The 21,334-nt window shown below is 39.4% G+C and overlaps 1 protein-coding gene across 1 annotated transcript in view; it reads right to left on the reverse strand.

Moving 5' to 3' along the window:
* Nucleotides 1-21,334, reverse strand: part of LOC122969972 (retinoic acid receptor beta-like) — an 89,259-nt gene that overhangs the window by 61,251 nt on the left and 6,674 nt on the right. The window contains exon 2 of the mRNA XM_044336031.1: nucleotides 13,701-13,849. Within this exon, the coding sequence (XP_044191966.1) occupies nucleotides 13,701-13,849 (149 nt within the window). The remainder of the gene's footprint in view (nucleotides 1-13,700; nucleotides 13,850-21,334) is intronic.

A 21,334-nucleotide genomic window follows, 5' to 3' on the forward strand; every position in this document is an offset into this window, starting at 1 on the left:
TTCAGCTGAGTCTATCCCTGATCCCTCTCACATACACTTCATTAGGAGGGAAAACATAGAAACAAGGCTGTTTTTGCCTATTTGCATTTTAAGCAACTGCAGTGGGGGCCCTAACCACCAGGGGGCCCCGTGAGGTGGCATTCCTCAAATGGCTAAATGGCTATATTTTATGTAGCACTTTTATCCTATATTTTAGGTTAACTCATCTGTCTGTCAGACTGATTTTGTTTACATTAGTTTATCATTGGTTAGATAGCAGAGTGAAAGTTCCTGTCAAAGGAAATACGTTAAGTCCCCCTTCTCCCCACACTACACGGTGAGAAAAAAGTTGATGAGAGCAGATGCAGAGAAGAGTGTTGAGTGAGTGAGGAACTCTGTGGATGTTAAAAAGTGTAAAAAGTTAATAAATGTGTATGTAAAACTGAGTCTTGAGGACAGCAGACAAGCGTAGTGACTGAGTGACCAATCCAGGGACCTGCATGCCATGGGTTAACTATTCTTTTGTAACGTCATGGTGAGTTAATTTTTCAGCTAAGCTAGCATAGCTAACTCCTGTAGTCGGCACGTGGATGTATTATAAGACTAAAAACGGTGCCCATTCAGTGCTATAGGAATTGCTTGGCTGGCGCATACACCAAAAAAAGTTTCTAGCTTCCAGGTTTGCTTCCGTGTTGTGCGGCCCACTGAATATGCGCAGTAGTGTTTCCCCCACTGGCCCCGCCTTCGAGTTCCCGCTCGGCCCATAGACTTTACATTGTGATGATGTCACAAATTTTTAAATTGCTTTTCTCAGAAAGGAAAGTTTTACAAATATAAAACCTCCATGGATCAATAGTTCATTATAGAAAGAGTCATGATTGACCTTGTTTGAAGTTCGAGGTGTCCTGTCAACAGTTTTACAGACATCTCTTTTACAATGGTAGTCTATGGGGAAAATGCTTTTTGGGCCGCAGGGGGATTTTTCGTTGCAATACTGTGAGTGGCCACTGGGAAAAATTGGCTGCAAGGCTGAGCGGCTGCACCCTATCCAGCTCTTACTATACATCCATGATTCCGCATGAGACAGTCGACATGTGGTACTGCAGGTGTATATGTTCTATGCAGAAACATCTGTTATGTTTTACTGCTGTGAGATATTACAGTGTTGACCTTAAGTTAAAGGGAAATTTCTGTGTTTACCCTGAATGAAAAACCTGAGATGTAAAATGTAGCTTTGGCTGCATTTAGCAGCATAACAGCTCTAGTTAGTACTGCTAGTGTGATAAACAGTTTTATTTGTGCATAAGGAGATGATATAGAAGTGAAAGCATTTAAATTTTACTTCTATTATAAAAACATGTTGTGTGTAAGAAATCAATACTATGTACTGTGCCTCAATCTATGGTAAAAATACAATAAATTCATGTGAAATGTTATTTCTAAAAAGTTAAAATGGTTAAAATGTATAATCATAATTCATGATTAATGTTAAAAAGAGGAGAAACACAGCTCATAAAAGAAGATACTGTACAGTTAAACTATTGAGCTCATTTAATTGCTATCATATTATAGTGGCAAATTGAGAGTTTCATGATGTGTTGATTTACTATGGCCATAGATAATGGAGACTTGACCTAAAATAATAGCCCTGTTGTTATACAGGCTCGGTTTTCCAGACTCCCTGAAGATACTGTGCCTTGGACCTTGGATTCTGGATTCTCTCCTTGACAAATGGGATGGCGAGCCAACATTTGTACTTCATCTACCCAGAGGAAGAAACTTTTCCGTGATCCCCTTATGTGGTGACACTGATGTGGTAGGACTGTGTTACAAGCCCTGCAATCCCTTTGCTTTTATTACTGGGTGCACCCAGAACTCTAAACTGACCTCAGAATTAAGAACGGATCCAAAACCAACTGAACCTGACCTAAACACTGAATAGACTGACTAAAATTAAGGACTGAGGAAACTTGAACACACCAAAGGTTACATAACCAAGCATCCTCAGCGGTCTTGCCATAATCAGTATCAATCATGAGATTGGTCAGCAGCTGTCCTATGATGTCATCACTGATGATTTCGCTTCTAAAAAATCTAATAAGCAAAACAACATTTTGCATAAGGCAGAAAGCTAGAAACTGTAACATCATAATATCAATATTGAGGTTTATCACACATTTAAGTCTCCACATTCCTTCACCCAATATGATATTAAAAGCTAGACTAGACTGATGATGATCCCAACATTATACCACCATGTTAAGAAAACATTTGGTTTATGCTAATATTTTTTCTTCCAGTTTTGTCATAATTGGATCAAATAATACAATCAGCCAGTCAAACGCTTGGATTAATCTACAAAATCTCCAAGTCAATTTATGCCTTTTTTCAAACTTAAGAAGCTAGCTGGATGGGCTTTTGGTGGTCATATCAACCAGAACGATGTTATGAGTGATGGGGTTATTTTCTGATGATGGGATTTTCCTCTAATCACCAATAACAATGTATGATGTGAGAGCAGTTTGTAATGTGAGAGGTGTTACTTGTAGTGATGAACCTACAGAGAATTATCCTTTATAGCGAGTTTCGGCTTGTCGTTTGGCCGCCCGGCTGCAACTTTACTGTTTTGGTTCACTCTCAGTCAGGCGCATTACTGCCGCGGGTGTTACGGCTGTTGCAACACCTGCACTTTCACAGAAACATTGATTCCATCCCCCCCACTTTTTCCTAAGCTGGCCATTGATGAAACAAAATGTGTTCTCCATACATGAAAACCTATAGGTCAAGTTAGATTGATTGAAAGGCCATCCAGCCCATCACAGCCATTTGACCAACCCAGCAGGCCAGAGAAGAGTAAACAGTTGAAGTATGGTTAAGTTATGTGCGTGCATTCAAAAATGGTGCTTCTGTCACTGTGATAACAGATTAAGGAATAACAGATCAGAGGTATGCTATTTAATGCTAAACAATAAGGACAATTTTGCCCTTTGTTTTTTCTGACATTGGTTTTCAGTAGAGTACTGTTTTTATAATGTGAAAACTGGGTATGGTCAAGTTGGACAATGTAGCTCAGTTTTCATCTTGTGTATCATGGATGAAATAAGAAAAAAGAGAATTTAAGTCTTATTCTTTATATTTTTGTGAAAACTTGTGTTTTCTAAAGCCATTGCTTAATAGCTACTATGGTATGTGAGTGCTGGTGAATATACCGTAGCATCTTAGGGTGAAGGGTGTGGCGCTCTCATAGTATTGTTTTTTGGTCTGCAACAGGCAGCTGTTTTCAGAGAAAAAGCTCTAAAAACCCCACTGTACACTACCTACTCAGCACCAAACATCAGACAAACATGGTGGACATTGTGGAGCACTTAGCTGCGAAAGATCCAGATATTTCCCCCAGTGGTTGGTAGAGAGATGGAGTGAATATTGGACAGTAGCGGAAGAAGTACTCAGAACCTTTACTGAAGTAAAAATACCAATACAGCAATGTAAAATACTTCATTACAAGTTAAAATCCAGCATGAAAACTTCCACTTAAGTAAAAGTACAAAAGTTTATGAGCTTGATGTAGTTAAAGTATTACACTAAAAGTAGTGATTTGGTCCCTCTGACTGATAAATTGTTATATATGACATTATTTGATTATTAATACTTAAGCATCAGTGTTAGAGCAGCATATTACTGTTGTAGCTGCTGGAAGTCCCCTCCAAACGGTCACCAGATAAATCTGAGGGGTTGTGAGATGAGTAATGGGAGAGGAAAGAAGAAAAAACAAAGTTCCGATATACAAATCTGTTTTCAGTTTTTGGACTTTTTCTCTAATCTTTGATTTTTGGTGAAATATTAGATCATTTGAACATTTATTGAAATGAAAGCATGTGAGAAGTTTAGAGGGAAAAACCACTATTTGGTGGAGCTGTTAACAACTCATAGACATGTGAAATGTGACCCCGACTACACACTGCTTTTTGTAAGACGTCAAAAGACAAAAAGGTTGGAAACCACTGGTTTCATCTTTAACAATGTGTTGTATTTTAAAAGCTTGTTATATTATCCATTGTGTCAAATCTTCATCTGAAAAGTAACTAAAGCTGTCAAATAAATGTAGCAATGAAATGTTAGGAGTGGAGTGGAAGTATCATAAAGTAAGTGTAAAGTATCATAAAAATGGAAATACTTAAGTAAAGTACAAGTACCTCAAAATTGTACCTAAGTACTGTATTTGACTAAATGTACTTAGTTATTTTCCACCACTCATATTGGACTTAAATTTGCTAACACGTCAACCACATCTATAAAAGGTAATATGATATGTATGATAATAGTAAATAAACATAATCTTAGAGATGATTAAAGCAGATTTCACCTTGATTTATGCCATAACTACATTTTTGCTTGAATGATGGAATGCAGTGCTGAGAAAAATCCAACAAGTTAATTTTCATTATAAAGGTGTTTAAAATGAAAACTCCACTGGATTCCTTTAATGACAAACTTCCACATCAAACCAAAGGACTCACAGCTTGTAAACCTGTTTGAACAGGCGAGTCCTGAGTCCCCTGACGAACAGTAGAAAGGATTCATTCCTCAAACAGCAAATCAGCCTCCACAGCAGTATGTGAAAGCACACTTCACATGCTGTTACTTCACATTGACATATCCTCGACACCTGAGGTCTGTCCGAACGTACAGTCACACCCCAGGAAACAGACAACACACACTAAAATCAAGTTTTGTCTTTTAACTGGCCATCTACTGGTGACTGAAAGAGACATGAGGCAGTATCACCAGTTGAGTAGCAGATTGCACTGCAGTGAGAGGAGAATAATGCCGTGGTATAACAATCATATCTATTTCCCGTCACACCTCTGCAAGCGGTGAACGGCGCTGACCCTCTCTGTTTGATTTTTCTCTCTCTATTAGCGCTCGGGCTTCTTTTATGTTGTACAACGTTGACAAATCACATTATGGACTGCGTGTTAGCACCGGGGGGAGCTGTATAGATTACAGTGACAGGCAGAACGCAGGCAGAGAAAGGCCCCAGCAGATCCATGTCTCTTTTCGCTCTCTATCTTTGCAGTAAACTGTCAACTCAACCAGGCTCTTCATCATCGCTGTCCTGCAACGGCAGCGGGGACTAAATAAAGATATGAAAAGCACATGGGAGGCAAAGGCTTATGTGATGGGAGGAGGAGGATTATGTGTATATAGGGAGGGGTGCAGAGGGAAATAAACAGGAAGGTTAAGTGTGAGTGACCACCAACAAAAAAAACAGATAGATTTTTCTAGTTCCTTTTTAATCTGAATGTGCATTTTTTTCTGATTAAACCTATAGCCTGCATGTTCATCAAAGTAAGTGTTCACATTTTGTACCAAAGCCAGGGACAGAAACATAGAATTCAGCAGATTCATGAGTGCAGGCTCAAAAAAGCAACAATATGCATATGCAATCTGGTCACCGGAATTATAAACTCCTGAATATGCATTGTTACACCAAGGAGATTACATTTTTGGCCCAGTTTTTGTGTGTTGGTCTGTTAGCCAGCAGGATGCATCAAAACTTTGTTAACAGATTTTATTTGAATTTGGTGGAAAATCAGGCCATGGACCAAGGAACTAGTGAAAGAGTTTTTGAAAAGATCTTTAAACAATAAAAGATATTTAAAAAATAATTTTGGTAATTGTCTCTGCTGCTGCAAAGAAAAGGAGTACTGCACAGATTTAGCATTGCATCCCTATAGCATTGTCAGACTCACGATGGACAAAAAAAAATTCAGCAGAACCAGAGATATCGTCTTTTTCATTCCAGACGTTCTTCTTCTGTGTCAAAACCTGGCACCCTCATTACCCACAATGCAACTCAACGTGGTTCACACAACTGTACAGATTCAGGTGTGTGATGCTACTAGAGGCTGATGTAGCTGGAGATGCCAGCCTCCAGCAGAGATGAGTAGCGGGCTACAGAGGTTTGGTATCCTCACAGATTTCTTCATTTTCAAACTTGTAGTCTTCAGCTTCAGCTAATGCTGACTCACGTGACATCATTTGAGGCAGTTTGTCAGATCTCCTGCAGCTCCCAGCTTCCCACACCTGTAGCCACAAAAGGCTTTATAGTAGGGGAGACCAGGGACAGTTGTAACACTTTTTGTGATTTCCAGATAAATCAAAAATTGTTTACACTGGAATAGTCTATTTGCTATATTATAAACTGCAATGTGTCAACTACTGAAACAATGTATTTAAGTGGTTTTATGAAATACCTATCTATCTATCTATCTATCTATCTATCTATCTATCTATCTATCTATCTATCTGGTTGATGTAGGCCTTTAGGTTTTTAAAATATAAATTAAACTTTGCTCAGGGACAAGACGTAACAAGGTGTTACAACCGTCCCACTATCACCAGTCATGTTTTCACCTCATGTGAACTAGCTTCACTGCCAGTTTGACACATGTTAGCCATTTCTATTTTTAGCTTACAAAACAATGATTCTAATAATACTTGTTTGGATTTGTAGACATTTGATCTCAGGACAGTATCCAAAAAATACATTTGATAGAAAAGTTCAATTTTTACCTCAAAAAAACACTTGTGCTCGTAACTTTCTCTGGGGAGTTTCAAATGTGGCTCCTTTTTTGTAAGGAAAAAGACAGTCAAACTGAGCATGTGTACAGTGAGTGTAATCACTGTAGCTTGTTTCTGATTGGAGGAATTCAAGGTGTTACAACCGTCCCATGTTACAACTGTCCCTAGTCTCCCCTACTTTTTTCACATTTGCAGTAGTACTCCCCAGCACCTGGAAACACACTTTGTTATGTAAAACCAGTGCTATATTATTGAAATAACACATTTAGTGATTGAGCAGCTTTCTAATTGTGTACTATGTATGTCAGTTATTACAAAAATGTTTGTAAGCCTGCACAATTTTACTCTCACAATTTGCAATGAATGGTATAATCACATTTCTGTTGTTATGCACAACTGTTACAGCGTTATTTGAACCAATATGTTGTTGTTGTTATTACAGTAAATTGACCGTTAAGTAGACTACATTTCAAAGTATATGCAGTGGTAGCAAATGGCAGCAGATGGACTGATGCTATAAAGTCCTTATATCCCAAGTGCTTCACAATTTGCAGTTTTGAAGGTGGTCCTCAAAGTGGGACTACTGACTCAAATGGGAAACTGCATCCAAACTGGAACAAAAGCCTGGGGACGGAGCTTTGTCCACAGCAGATTTCGCCACCACCCACGTCCACAATTTCAACTGCTTGCCTCTATTCTTGTAAAGAAGTGACAGGATCTTGTATAGAGCACCTCGATTCATTCTCTGGCTAGCTGCTAGCAACTGTTGATTTCATTCATCCTCATCCCAGCATGCAAAGCACACCTCGCTACAGGAGCGATGAATGTTCAGCTCAAACTTGCAGAGTTTGTCTTGTATCAGATTGAGTTTTGATCACATTCTACTTCCTCTAAAGGCTCTAGCTGCGGTTGTTTTAGTCTGCACCACCTGAAGACACATTAAATGAGATGTTGGCAGACACACATTTTTAGCCGTTTCCCCCTGCTTCCAGTCTTTATGCTAAGCTAGGCTAACCACGTCCTGACTCCAGCTCTGTACTTCATGCACAGACATTAGAATGGTATCTATCTTCTCATGTAACTCTCGGAAAGAACACCATAGAGTATATTTCCCAAAATGGTGAACTGCAGTATTCCTTTAATGCACACTCATAAATGCCAGTATGTGGAAGCCTGTTGAGACTTGTGAGGTGCTGTAAAGACAGAGACTCCAAATAAAATGTCCTACAAATTCCCTCTTTGACGTTTTTCTTCTCTTTGCCACATTGCTATGTAACACTAAGCTCAGCTCAAGTCTGCATACAGTTCACCTGATTTAAAGTAAGTGTTGTGGTCCACAATGTTATTTTCTGTATGTACATGCCCATTCTTTTATATGTCAGGCACCTAACCCTTTCCTGGGATAAATGAAAGAAATTATACATAAACACTTGAAATTCTGGTTTGGGAGTTTATTTATCCATTCCAAGCCTGCATGTAGGTTTGAGGTGCAGAAACAGAAAGGATTTGGGTTTTTTTTCCCAATATGAGCATTCTGAATTGTGTTTTATTCAAAGAGGTTATGGTCTCCTGCTTGTCAAACCAGTTCCATCAAACTAATCCTGCTGTGTCAACGCCTCAGGACCCAACAAGTAAAAGAGAGAGGGGGAGGAGCGTTCACTGCTTCAAGTTTTGTCTTCGTTCCCAAAGGCCTGTCAGCGCTGTCGACAGATTCAAGGCGTCTTTCTTTCTGGACATTTCAGAGCTTATGCAAAACAACGTTGAGACATCACTCTCTAAACTGCTCTGTATCCATTCTGAAGAAGGACACAGGCTCGCTACAAAAAACAAATCTTCTCACTTTCTCTAGTGGTATCCAGTCATACAGATTGTTCTGGTTTTATTTATCAGGTTTTGAGATAACTGTCTCTCTGGTTTCTGCTTCAACCCCAATACAATGGAAGTGAATGGAATTTTTCTTGTAGAGGCCCTTTCAGACAGGGAATACATTACATTGCTGTCTTCATCTCTCTTTTAAATTGAGGGTTTGTCATTAAAACAATGGTGTCTTTTACGTAAGTGTTCCCTACAGCTTCATTCAGACATGACAGGATGTTATGGTCCATGAATCATGCTCCCTATGATATAAAGACAGACTGTGCACAAGCACAGAATTATGAGACAATTGGGAACTAACTCCTATTTACTCACATGCAGTACAGTTTTTATTTCTTTCATGCAGTTGGGAGTGCTCCTCTGATTACTAGTGTGGTTTTCTATTTTGTTTACTTCCTCTGACATGAGAACAACCTCTTCAACAGCACGGCTCATTCACACTGATTTGTGTTTAACCTGTTTTTTTTATTTTCTTTGCTACAGTGGCCCTGAACACTGAAATGCACTGCAATTTAACAAAGCATGCAAATAGAGAAAAAAACAAGCAAATGACGATAACATCTTCACCAGCTTCACGACGCATACACAGCATTTCAAAAAACTGCACCCAAATACAGAAATGCTGCAAGTCAGAACAGAAATGAGTTACAAAACAACAGAGAAACACAAAAAGGCCACACTAATTATAGAGGGCATGGTCATTACTTTTAGTGACCACATGAAATTTATGTTGTTTTGTAACTTATTTCCAGTGTGCTCTGTGTGACTTTCAGTGTTTCTGTATTTTGTTGTGTTTTCTCACTTTGCAGCATTTTTTCTTAAATTTGTAAAGAAGTTTTCTTTACTTTTATTTGCATGTGGTTTTTTATTGTTGATTAGAAGGGAAACTAACTGCAGGGCACGGTCCCAAAATGCAAAGGTTTACAGATAGACAGATATCTGATATCCAGCAGTTCCTCATTCTTGGAAAGCAGAGCGTACACAACACTGAAGTCTGCACAGCTTTTCCTTCATGTGTTCTTCACTGGTATGAACAGCAGACAGGATCAGTTCCAGGAATCAGTACAGACATCATGCTCAGATGGTACCTGGAACACTTTGTGGAGTTTTCAGACGGAGTTTTGAGAAGGACATTGTTAAAAAATGTCAAGTGGACAGGAAGTGTAGGGGTGACTGAATGTGAAAGCTGCCTTGACTTTGGAGGATTTCTTGACTTTGGGTCAACACAGATAAAAACTGTCATGTGCTGCATATGCATGTGCTTCTGGAGGCCCATATGCCTGCACCCTGTTTTAACAATTCAAATCAGCTCTATCCACACAGCAGATCTGCTCCGGCTGGGCAACACACTAACTAACTAGAATCTGAACACTGATAAAAGTGCAACTAGTAATGCTGATTCTCTGTTGGCATACATATGTATGATCTTTCTGGAAGGTATGTGGATGGACAGAAAAATAACTAAGCATTTTGATAATAAATGAATCATTCTTTCATTGTAAAGAGAATATCTTTATATTTTAGACTGAACAAAACAAACAATTTCAGGTAAAATGTTATTTTATTAATTGATAATAAGAATGATTAGGACTGTGACTAACAATTAGTTTTCATTAATCGATTAATTGTTTGGTTCATAAAAAATCATTAAATAGTAATTCACTTCTCTTTATATATATGTGTGTGTGTAAGTGATTTATTCTTTTAAATAAATTTCAGATAAATTTAAGTTATTTTCTTTTCTTTGTCTTTTTGTTATGTTTATTCATCATCATTATTATTTTTATTATTATTGTTATTATTATTGTCTGCATTGTGTTAAAATTTTGAAAACTTTAGCAAAATATAAATCATAAAAAAAGTTTAAAAAAAATCACACCTGCTTACAACTAAGTGGTTATTGCACGTGTTGCACATTTGTCAGAATACTGAGAGTCACATTCATGCATGTAAATGACTAACGATCCCACAATACCACATGCTGCGTTTTATAGATGCTGAAATGACTGTACAGCTGTCTGTGATGACACAAAATGTTGATTCATAAGTGTCTGAAATCTCAGTTGACTGCTCACTGTAGAGTCAATTACTGACTGTCTGCTATGTAAAGAGTAGTGAATAGCTTTATTAACAGCTTTATTCTACAAATTCAGCTGAAGAAATATGAGTTTATACTGCATCTTAACTTCTTCACTTATTTATCAAATGTGGTACAAATATTTACCCGAACAAGTAATAAATCTCCAAGTATCCAATGATCAAAATAAATCAGTTTGAAGTTGAAATAATGTGATTTATAGTCAGTAATGTCATTTAAAATAAACCTATGTCATTAAAATGATATTGTCTGATATTTACTTGTATTAACATGGACTACTGCCATTTCTGTGAAAATTCTACATTTATCTTAATTTCACATAAATGTTTATACTGTGCAGCTGAGAAAACAAATGCTTGGACACTCATTTGTGCAATATGAATTTATTGCAGTATAAGCATGTAAGCGTGCATGTGTGAAAAGTGTCTTTAACAAGTGCTTTATACTCGCAACCATATATCCTACAAAGCACATACACACACGCACTGTCTGTCTTTGAGTCTATTTGTAGCTCTAATTGGCACATTCAGCGGGCAGTAAAAGGCTCTTCTTGCTGGCTAAAAGCCTACAGCTGTAGAGCATGCTTGGTTGCATCTACCCAATAGAAGGGGCTTGCCCCTCGCACCACAGACAACAATGCCTTCGCCATGGAGACAGAAATACAACACAGGGAAAAAAAAAACTATAATCCTCCGCTTAATCCTCTTGAGTCAGGATGTCACAAAAATCAAGGCCATTCTGCCATGAATTGAACTATTTTTACATCAGCGCTCCGTAGAGTGAGCGGATGGATGGAATGAAAATCTGCCTTATTGTACATATTCTCAGAAGCACTCTGACAGTGATTTCACTTCATTCACCACCTGCATCTGTCATTAGGGAGGCACAATCTGCGCTCACGGCGCTCAGAAATGATGTGATGATGATCCACTGTCAGTATGTATGTGCCTAAACTGAGCTGTTGTGCACATACTACATTATTTGTTTCATTCATTCAGATAAATTTCATCTAGGATTTATAAAGTGGGCCTCCTCTAAATGAAGGCCAGAGCAAGGGGAGGTCAGAGGTCATGACAGGCTTTTACGATGAGGCTTATATTGGTGTATAAACGGCATGGGAGTCCACGGAGAACTTAGTTTGACCCAAAGCCTAGTGAGTGAGCTGATCACCACCTCCCTCTGGGCCAAAAACTCCAAAGGATTCCTGGCATACCACTGCTTCATTTACAGAGGCGGGGAGGAGAGAGGACTTCACACAGCAGTCTGGCTGCATGGGAGAAAACTGCATCGCCTGGGAAGAAATCCAATAGGTTGTCTGCGAGGAACACACGTGCAATTCTCAAGAAGACTTTACTATTCCCACTAACAAAGAAATGTAAAGTTTCACTGTTTAAGTTAAAATGATTTAGAGATGTTTTAAAAAATACATTTAGCAGCCTTTATTCACTGACTACCGAATCTACTGTATGTATGTATGTCTATGTGGATGCGGGCGTGAGTGGTTGCCTAGCAACAGCTGCTGTAAGTAGGAGAGGACAGACAAGTGCTGGCAAGGCAGATGTTGGAAAGAATGTCTAAAAGTAGAACATTTGAGAACAGCAGAGGAGACTTAGAGGAGATACTGTCACGGCAGCAAGTTGAAAAAGTTGAACCATCATAAACTTTGAGCAGCAAATAGCTGTGTGCAGCAGCCAAACTCTTGCCATGCAGAGTTTAGATTTTATTTTCCCGAGTTTGCAGGTATGTGTCTCTAAGATTACCTGCTCTATCACAATACAGTGGAGGTGGATGGGATTTTGTTTGTTTCCCAAAATATGGGACGGAGATTTCACAATTGAAAAACACATTTGTAAGTGCTCTCCAGTTGACCAACTAAAGTATATAATGGTTACAATGTTTCTAAAATACTAGAAACATTTGACAAATCTTTCCTAACTCAAGGCCCACTTGCTGACTTTTCCAAGAGCCTTCAACAATATCAAACGTTCTTCATCAGCAGTTGTAGTTTTGCTTAGTTGTCATGGAGATGGATCTGTTGACATGTAAGCTCAGAAGTTGTTACGAGTTCATCCATAGCACTTAGTAATTTCCATCCATGTTGGCTCAAAAGCAAAAAGCTCAAAAGTTCATTTTTGACATTTGAAATTTGACAAAGCAATCCAAACTCAACTCTTTTTCTGGAGATTTCAACAAAATCACATTGTTGAAATCAGCAGATGGATTAGCCATGTATGAATCATAACAGCAACTGAGCTTGCATGTCAACACATCCATCTCCATGACGACTAAGTAAACTTTATCTGCAGATAAAGATAAGGTTGAAAGCTTCACAAAACGCTAGTAGGAGGATCTTTAGTTGGGACTGTTTTGTCAGACTACTATATAGGCCAAGGTCAAGAATGAACTTTAATGCTTATCTAAAACATATTTTTGGCATTTCTGTACTGAAATTTCCAGACAACATATATGCTGCTACTGATATATCTGCACTAAGATAATATAGGCTACTGAACTGGCTTGAGTTTGGACTATGGGAGGAAACCTGAGCAACCGGCAGAAACACTTCCAGGTGCAGGGAAAACATGCAAACTCCACACAGAAAGGCCATTCAAGACCTTTTTACAGTGGAGCGACAGTGCTAACCACTGAGCCACCGTGCTACATTTCAGAAGACTGGGATACAAAAGACCACAAAGGTCTTTCTGGGTGGTAAACTGACATGGGGTGACATGGTCACTATAATGGTTTTTATACTTGGTTGTTGTATTGCTCCATTATTCTTTGTATTGCTCCATTTATTCCTTAAAAGGGAAACTGAAGAGGAAAATGCATTAATTTCCTTCAATGATAATGAATTAACTGCAGAAAGGGCTTCAGGGGTAAAACCTGCAACATATAATACAGACCGTGTCGAATCATGTTGATCAGATCATAGTTTCAGATCAGCAGTTCAGACAAAAAGCTCCAGAGTCGGTTCAACAAGCTCTCAGTTTCACCCAGCTGCTAGGTTCTCGAGAGGCTAAATGAAGGCAGTCGTGTGTGAACCACATCCGCGTTCAATAATAACCACTCTCTATGAACTCAGAGTGAAAATGCCCTTTTTACTCAGCGTCTCAGAGAGAAAAACACAACTCATCACTTAGTCTAAGTACAACAGTCTTACCTTGCAGCCCTCACAAGCACTGACACCATAGTGGTATCCAGAGGACTTGTCCTGGCAGACGAAGCAGGGCTTGTAGACTCTGGGAGGGGGCGGCGGGGACGGCGGGCTGGGGACGAGCTCCTCAGAGCTGGTGCTCTGCGTTTCAATGGCTACAGGGAATGCAAACAAGAGGAAGAAGATGAAGAAGCTTGTTTTCGAAAGACTAAATGATTCATTTAGACATCTGGAAGTAGGGAAAGACATTTACATTTAAAATCAGGAAACAAGACATTATTCAAAACTACCTCACCACAATGAGAAAACTGTTTGCTCAAAAAGTTATAGGCCCAGATACTGTTGCACAAAAATGTCTGAATGGCTAGTTTCGGTCTCATGGCAAAGAGGAAACACTGATTTTACACATCAAAAACTTCTTGCTAGTATTCAAATGATAAGTGGCCTTCTGATGAAACTTCACAGTGTTGGTTTCTTGTTTAAGGGGAAGAGGAAGTCCTTGGCAAATCTTGGCAATAGGTCAGACCCCAATACACACAAAAAAGATGTAAAATCACTGATTCCATGTTGTTTTATTCATTTAAGAAAACTGTCAGTTTGTGTTTTAGTCATGCTAGCAGTTCTAGAGATGGTAAGTTAGTCAGGTGGTTATTCCACCAGGTCTGCGGAAAATATCTAAACAGCTACCATGACATTTGCTAATTCATGTTCTCCTAAGGATGAACTGTAATAACTTTGATGACCACCTCACTTTTCATCTTATGTCATTATCAGGTTCAAATTTGACTTTGTCCAATAATACCTGCAAAGCTAGTGCCATCCACACCTCTTTTGCAAAATTAGCATTGCTAACACGTTAATCTAAGAAGGTGAACATGGTAAACATGACCTGCCAAACATCAGTGTGTTACCATTGCCACTGAGCGCATGTTTGCATGTACAGCCTCACAGAACAGCTAGCATAGCTCTATCTAAGGTGTCCTGTGAAGTTTTCTTGTAACTGTGGGAGTGAATTACCTTCCTCATAAAACATTTGCAAAGCCGATAAACCCTTTTCAGGGCAGACATTTTATCTTGTCAAAACACTTCTGGCAAAGACGCATAGAAGAGGATGTGAAAAGCCAGTGAGGGGAAAAAAAACAGTCTCACCAGAAAGCAGGTAGGAGAGACATTACACACTAGTATTTATGGGAGATGTAGTCTTAATTTGCAAATAACAGCACTAGCAATGCTTCAAGAAAGAGACCAGCAATCATAGTACACTTAGCACCTTTAAGTGAAAATGTACCCGACTTAAAATCTACAGTATGCAGACAGCCAACCACTGTGCACACAACGTATCTGCACAGAAAATGGAGAGCAGTCTTTCCAGCATCTCTGCTGATTAGATTACATTCTTCCGTACTTCATCAGAGTAAACTCAATTACTGATGGTAAGGGACAAGCTCTTATAATTACTGGACCCTTCCTTGCGTGGAATTCCCTGGTGGTTTAATCTAATCTTCCGCTACATTCACAGTGTGACTTTTTGCGCATGTCGCATTTGCAGCTTTGCGTTCAGCAAGTTCAGTGGCTCGAGGGAAGACTTAACAAGTTTGAGGAACATACAGTACAGTACATGAGGATAAATGATACCTCTGTAATAAGGGATGAGACAGCAAGGTTAATTAGAATGAGATGATTCATATATCTATTGATTCTCACTCTTATCTGAGTTGAGGAAGAAGTTTGGGCTGCAAGGAGAAGTCTCGGTGACTTGCTATGAAACAGTGACAGCATCAACTGCTTAAAGCTTCTGTAGAATCTTTAAGTAGACTTGTATAAAGCTGACATAATGGTGCTGCGTTAGGATTTAGGAAAGTTTGCTGGTCTGAATTTCAAGCGGTATTCATGTGAAAGTAAACAACTTCAGTAGGGGAAGTCAGCCATGTTATTTCTCCATTCTTTAAACGACTGCAGTGCGACCTGGTTTCACTGATGAGGACAGACAGAAAGGCATTTGTTTTCATGGAAGTCAGGTCATCTCTTTGCTGCAAATGGTCCAAATGCTTTCCCTCTGTTGCTGGCAAAGAGCGGTCAGAAGCAGCTTGCACATAAAGCAGATGTATGGTGAGATATCATACTGGAGGAAGGCCAGTGGTCTGACACACAAAGCCATCTGATCAGGGAGGAAGTGTGAAAATGGACAGTTTTTGTGTCTATGTGTGAATACAACTAATACAATGTTTAAAGTATTATTATTTATTTACCATAGGCTTAATTATCGCAATTCTCTTTTCACATGCTTTCAATTAGTACAAAATGCTGCAGCTATGTGTTTTACTAACTCTGTTGCTGTGCTTCAATTTCAAACTACACACCAATTATGAGCAGGTCTTGCAGTAAATATATGATGTCAGAATATAATCGCATAGAAAACAGTTTGCCTCAAAAGTTCTTCTCAGAGTTGTACATCAGCAAAATACAGGCGTCCTCATACTTGAGACATTAGGCAAGGCTAATGCTCAATACTGTTTGAATAAAATAATCATGTTTCACCAGCTATGGTGTGCAGTGCAAGATAAAATTTGACTGATACAGGTTTTTAGCCATGCTCACTGCATGGCTTTAGGGATTGATATCAGTCAGTTGGTCAGTCATTCCACCACCTTTGTCCAGACTGAAATATCTCAAAAAGTATTCGATGTATTGCTTTGACGTTTTGTACAGACATTCATGGTCCTCAGAGGATGAATCCTACTGACTTTAATGATGCACTGACTTTTACTGTAGTGCCACCATGAGCTAAACTCTAAACAAGTATTAAATGGATTAACATAAAATTTACAATATATATTCAAGGTCCCCAGAGGAAACGTTCTATGCATTTTGGTGATTTTCTGAATTTTCGTCTAGCACCACCAGCAGGTCAAAGTTTTCACTTATGCTGTGATATATCTCACCATCTACTTGATGGATTGGTAAAAAAATGTTGTGTAATACTTTGGTTTATGACCTAATTCATGCAAAACTAATGACATTCCCATCAGCCTCAGCTGAGTAGCAAATGTTTGCACGCCAACACACTTGAACATGGTGAAATAAAACATCAACATGCTAGCATTGCCATTGCAAGCATGTAAGCATGCTGATGTTAGCATTTAGCTTGAGTACAGCTTCAGAGCCACCTGCACGGCTGTAGACTCTTAATCTCTTAGTTACTTCATAATGAAAATGCAAATGTGGGGTGTATTTTGTTAACTGGGTGATAATTCTCTGCGGGTTCATTACTATGAGAGACACTTTTCACATTACACATAGTGAGTCTTTGTTAATTAATTCTATGTCTGTTGACAAACTGATTAACCGACTAATCATTTCAGGAAAATATTTAGTGTAAAGCATTCATTAGAGAAATTTTCTCCGTCTCTAATATGCAGTGCATTTCTCCTGCACTAAATTTCATTAGGGTGCTCTGCCACAAAAATACACGAAAAAAGCACAAACGTCTGTGTATGAGATAAAGAGACGGTTCTCCAGAAGTGAAAAACAGGAAAAGAATCCCCTCATGTTTTGACTGTTAAGGTTAATTTATTAACAATCAATAGGTTGAGACTTTGTAACTTTGTTTGGAAGGATTGTTTTAAGATTAATTTAACAAAAGGCTGAAATGTAGTGTTACACTGCTCTTTCTGGTTGACAGTTCAAAGTCGGATGGGTGTGTTCAGTTGTGTGCTCTGCTGCACTTGTAACCACACCCAACAGTGATGTCACAGTGTACTGACACACCCTGGAGTACACTTCTACATCACTGCAGCAAGGTGAGAAGTTAAAACACTGTAGGAAAGCTGAAGTTGCTGTTTAAATATATAATCAAATTGAAGATATAAATGAACTTATTATCATTAAAGTATGACTTAATGTTTGTATTAAGTCATTGTACATTGTTAATAAGATCGATATCCTCAACATATTCACATTTGTTGATGTGGCTCTTTTGGCACTTCAGTTATGTACTCTTCTACATCATGGATTTGGAATAATCCAAAATAAAACTATGAAAACATAATTTGCTGGGAGTGGCTGCTTAGATACAAGAGGTTTTTCATTTCAAACACAAGCTGAAATCATACTTTTCTCCCCTCTCTGCAGAGAAAACACACAGTGATATCACATCTTGCATCAAAAACATATAATAAGTGAAACAAGGCACATACGATGGTGATGAGGATGTATGACTACTGGAGCACAAAAGCAGTGTATATTAGCCTGCCCCAGGTGGCACGGCACACTTTAACATACATCTAGAGGAAAAATACTTTTGCTACTGATATGCCTTCAGAGCATTTGTGACGGCTGGGTAGTCCCACACTGAAGAGAGGCAGCACCAACAATTTGGCCCCGCTGCCTATTTGAAACTTATGGCTGCTTCTGGGAGGCGGTGTGACCACCTGCAGACAGATGGGACGCATAAACGTAGATGCATTACACCCCTCAGTGTGTGTGTGTGTGCGTGTGGGAGGAGGTGGAGGGAGGGGTGGTCAATGGGTACCTGTATGGTGGTGTATGGGCCCTATCAGGTGCAGGGGAGCCTTTTTCCATTTTCTGCGTGATTAATCTTTGAGTCGACTTCCCTGCATGTTAACATACACAGAAAGAGCCATTAGAGGAATAAAGGCTGGTGACAGACATGCGGCACGGCGAGTCTGGCTTAAGAGCAAGCAGAGAAAAATGTGGGGCTGCCGTGGCTGCTGAACCCTTAGCCTCTGGCTGAACCTGCCGGTGGGGTCAAACAGGAAAGCACACACTCCCTGCTGGAGGCTGCAGGCTGAATGAGGGGAAAGACTAGAGAAAACAGCTCTCCTGATTGGCCTGTCCACTGGGACTGAGCTCACTGACACCAGGAGTACACAGACGTACAGGGCCAATACCGACTTCTCTTAAATATCAGCCTGTCAGTTTTGAGACATGAGCTTAGGAAAAATACACAGCTGATGCAAAACATTTCACTGAACTGAAATCTTTTTTTCTCCTAAATTTAAATTTGTTTGGATTCCAGACAAGACATGATCTAATAACCTCATCATGTCTTGATCTGATAATATCAGATCAATCATGCACCATGACTAGCTACATTCACCACAGTTTCAAAACTTTGATTAAATATAAATTACGGTTGATTACAACTTCTTAGTTTCTTAATTTTGTTAGTTGCAAACAAGCCAGTATCATACAGATGATCTAAACCACTTTATTTAATAAATGTTCCCAACAGACAGTTTGGACAATCATTTGCTCTTCCAATGAAGTCTGTTTACAACCTGTCTGATTATTATTATTACTCTTATTATTATTAATAGGGATAATACATGGATGTACTGAGAAAAACGCTGCAATGACCTCATAGGCCAGTGCTGTTCCTGGCCAGCCAAAATTATGAAAATAAAAAAAAAGCAAGAGGAGAGAGGAGCAGATCAGTGAGTGTAGCAGCTTTAATCAGTGAATGCTAAATGTAGAACATGTTGATCAGGTCATTGAAGGTATTATCAAAATAAAAATTCCATCATTTAAAGTCTACTTTCATTTCCTTTGATGGGAATTAAATCCACTTCATTATCACATGTCCATTTCTGATATGATGCACTTTAATTGATTACATGCTGTACAGTGTTTATGTAACTGATCGCTACTAAACTGCTTCTCCTGTGTGCACATTTGCTGCTTTCCTCTGCACTCTGTTTTCGATGTAAACAAAATATCTTTTAGGTTTTGGATTGTCGATCAGACATCTGAGAACTTATGAGGATTTTTCACTATTTTCTGGCGGTTGACAGACTAAACAATCAATTAATCAAGAAAATAATCAGCAGAATGACAATAACGCTTAGCTGCAGCCCTGATTTTAATATTTCATTTTTCTACATGCTGTTCCTCTTTTTTTTGGCTTGAAAACCGTCATTATATTGTACAGTATGTGTGCTGTTGGCAGCATCCCTCAGAAACTATCCAGTAGCTGCTACAATCACCTTGACAAATCGCTGACACCTGTTCAGCCCAAAACAAGCACTGTGAGGCAGCATGTGAGGTTACTTGTAGGTAATGTCGAAATAATCTGCAGAGCTGCAGCATCATCTATCTGTTATTTGCCCTCTCTGTGCTTTTATCCAGTCTGAAAATCAGTGACATGTAAAACTCTGCCCACATGGTCCACAGGACCAACAGATGGCAAAGAACCTGAAGCAAAGTCTGTCGCTGCACACAGGCAATTTAACACAATGATGCCGCATTCGAAATTAGGACAAAGCTGCGTTTCTGTTGCAGATAATGGAAGGAAGAGTGTACTTAAAATCTGGTGCTTCATTCTAATTTAAATAAAAATCAATTGAGTTTCAATTGAAAGCCAGAACCCTAAATCACACTGATTGAATTAAACCTGACAAAATATAACAAATCACCAGAAACAGGAATGAGGAAAAGAAGAAGAGGAGGAGGTGGAGGAGGAGGAGGAGGGTGAAGAGAGAGTGACATTTCCTGAAGCTCCTCGGGGTATTTGTGTATTTGGTTTGTGTTAAAGAAAAAAAGCTGTGGTGATTTGGGTGTGGAGTGGTGGGCATAGCCTGGGAGGATTAGTGGAATATTACTCCATTCGGTGGTTCCAACCTCTCTCCTCCTCCTCCTCCTCCTCCTCCTCCTCCTCCTCCTCCTACTCTTCTTCCTCCTCCACTCAGCTGACGCTCCATCCAGTCTGGAAGTGTTTTTCCTCCAGGTTTTCTCTGCAGGAGCGCAGAGTGCATAGCTCACATACGCCAGGCCCAGTCAGAGGAAATGGTCAAAGTTCACCCAAAGTACAGCAAATTAGAAGCAGCTTTGCGCTGCTCGCCTGTGCGTTTTACGGAGAGGGATATTTACAAGAGCTTTAAACACTCAAGGAAAAGAAAATAACAATGAAGAGCAGTCATTTGACTTCATGTCTGGTGGGGAAATGGAAGAAGAGAGCAGTGGGAAGGAGTGGAGGATCTGCTTTTCATCAAAATCTGTTCTATATTTGACAGAGAAAAGACTAACTTGACTATATTTCTAGATATATATAATAATAGAAGGTATAATTGGGGACTGGGGTTTAGGCTTACAAATTCCCAGGCAGTCATGTGACCAAACCCTCCCTCAAATCCTCCCTTTGACCCCCTGTTCGACCTCATGTCGACCTCGAGGTGACTGCAGCACTGAGGTCAAACTGCAGACAGGGCGCACAGTGACAGGAAGCAGCGGCGGCGGCAGCAGCAGCAGCAGCAGCAGCAGCAGCGCTGGCTGACTCTACACGGCAAACACAACAGGTGCGAGCCACTTCAAAGCTTTCATAAAAACTGAGAAGCTAAGACAGCCATAAAAGTAGATGACAGGGGAGAAAGTGCAAGGAAGGAATAAAGTTCTGGAAATGCGATAGGTTTCTTTTTAATCCGCAGGAATTCGTGGCCTTAAAAGCACAGCGCCGCTGATTTTATTCTCTCCGTGCCAGCACTTTTAAATGTAACCTGATTCTGATGTTAAAAAACAGTCAAGGATACAAAAGAAGTGGATCTGGCAGCTCTGGGACGGGTGTGGCAAACATAAAAAAAGATTGTTTCAGCTGAAGAATTCATAGAAAAGAAAATATAGGGAAC

Source organism: Thunnus albacares, chromosome 19 (assembly GCF_914725855.1).
Source record: "Thunnus albacares chromosome 19, fThuAlb1.1, whole genome shotgun sequence".
Lineage (NCBI taxonomy): Eukaryota > Metazoa > Chordata > Actinopteri > Scombriformes > Scombridae > Thunnus > Thunnus albacares.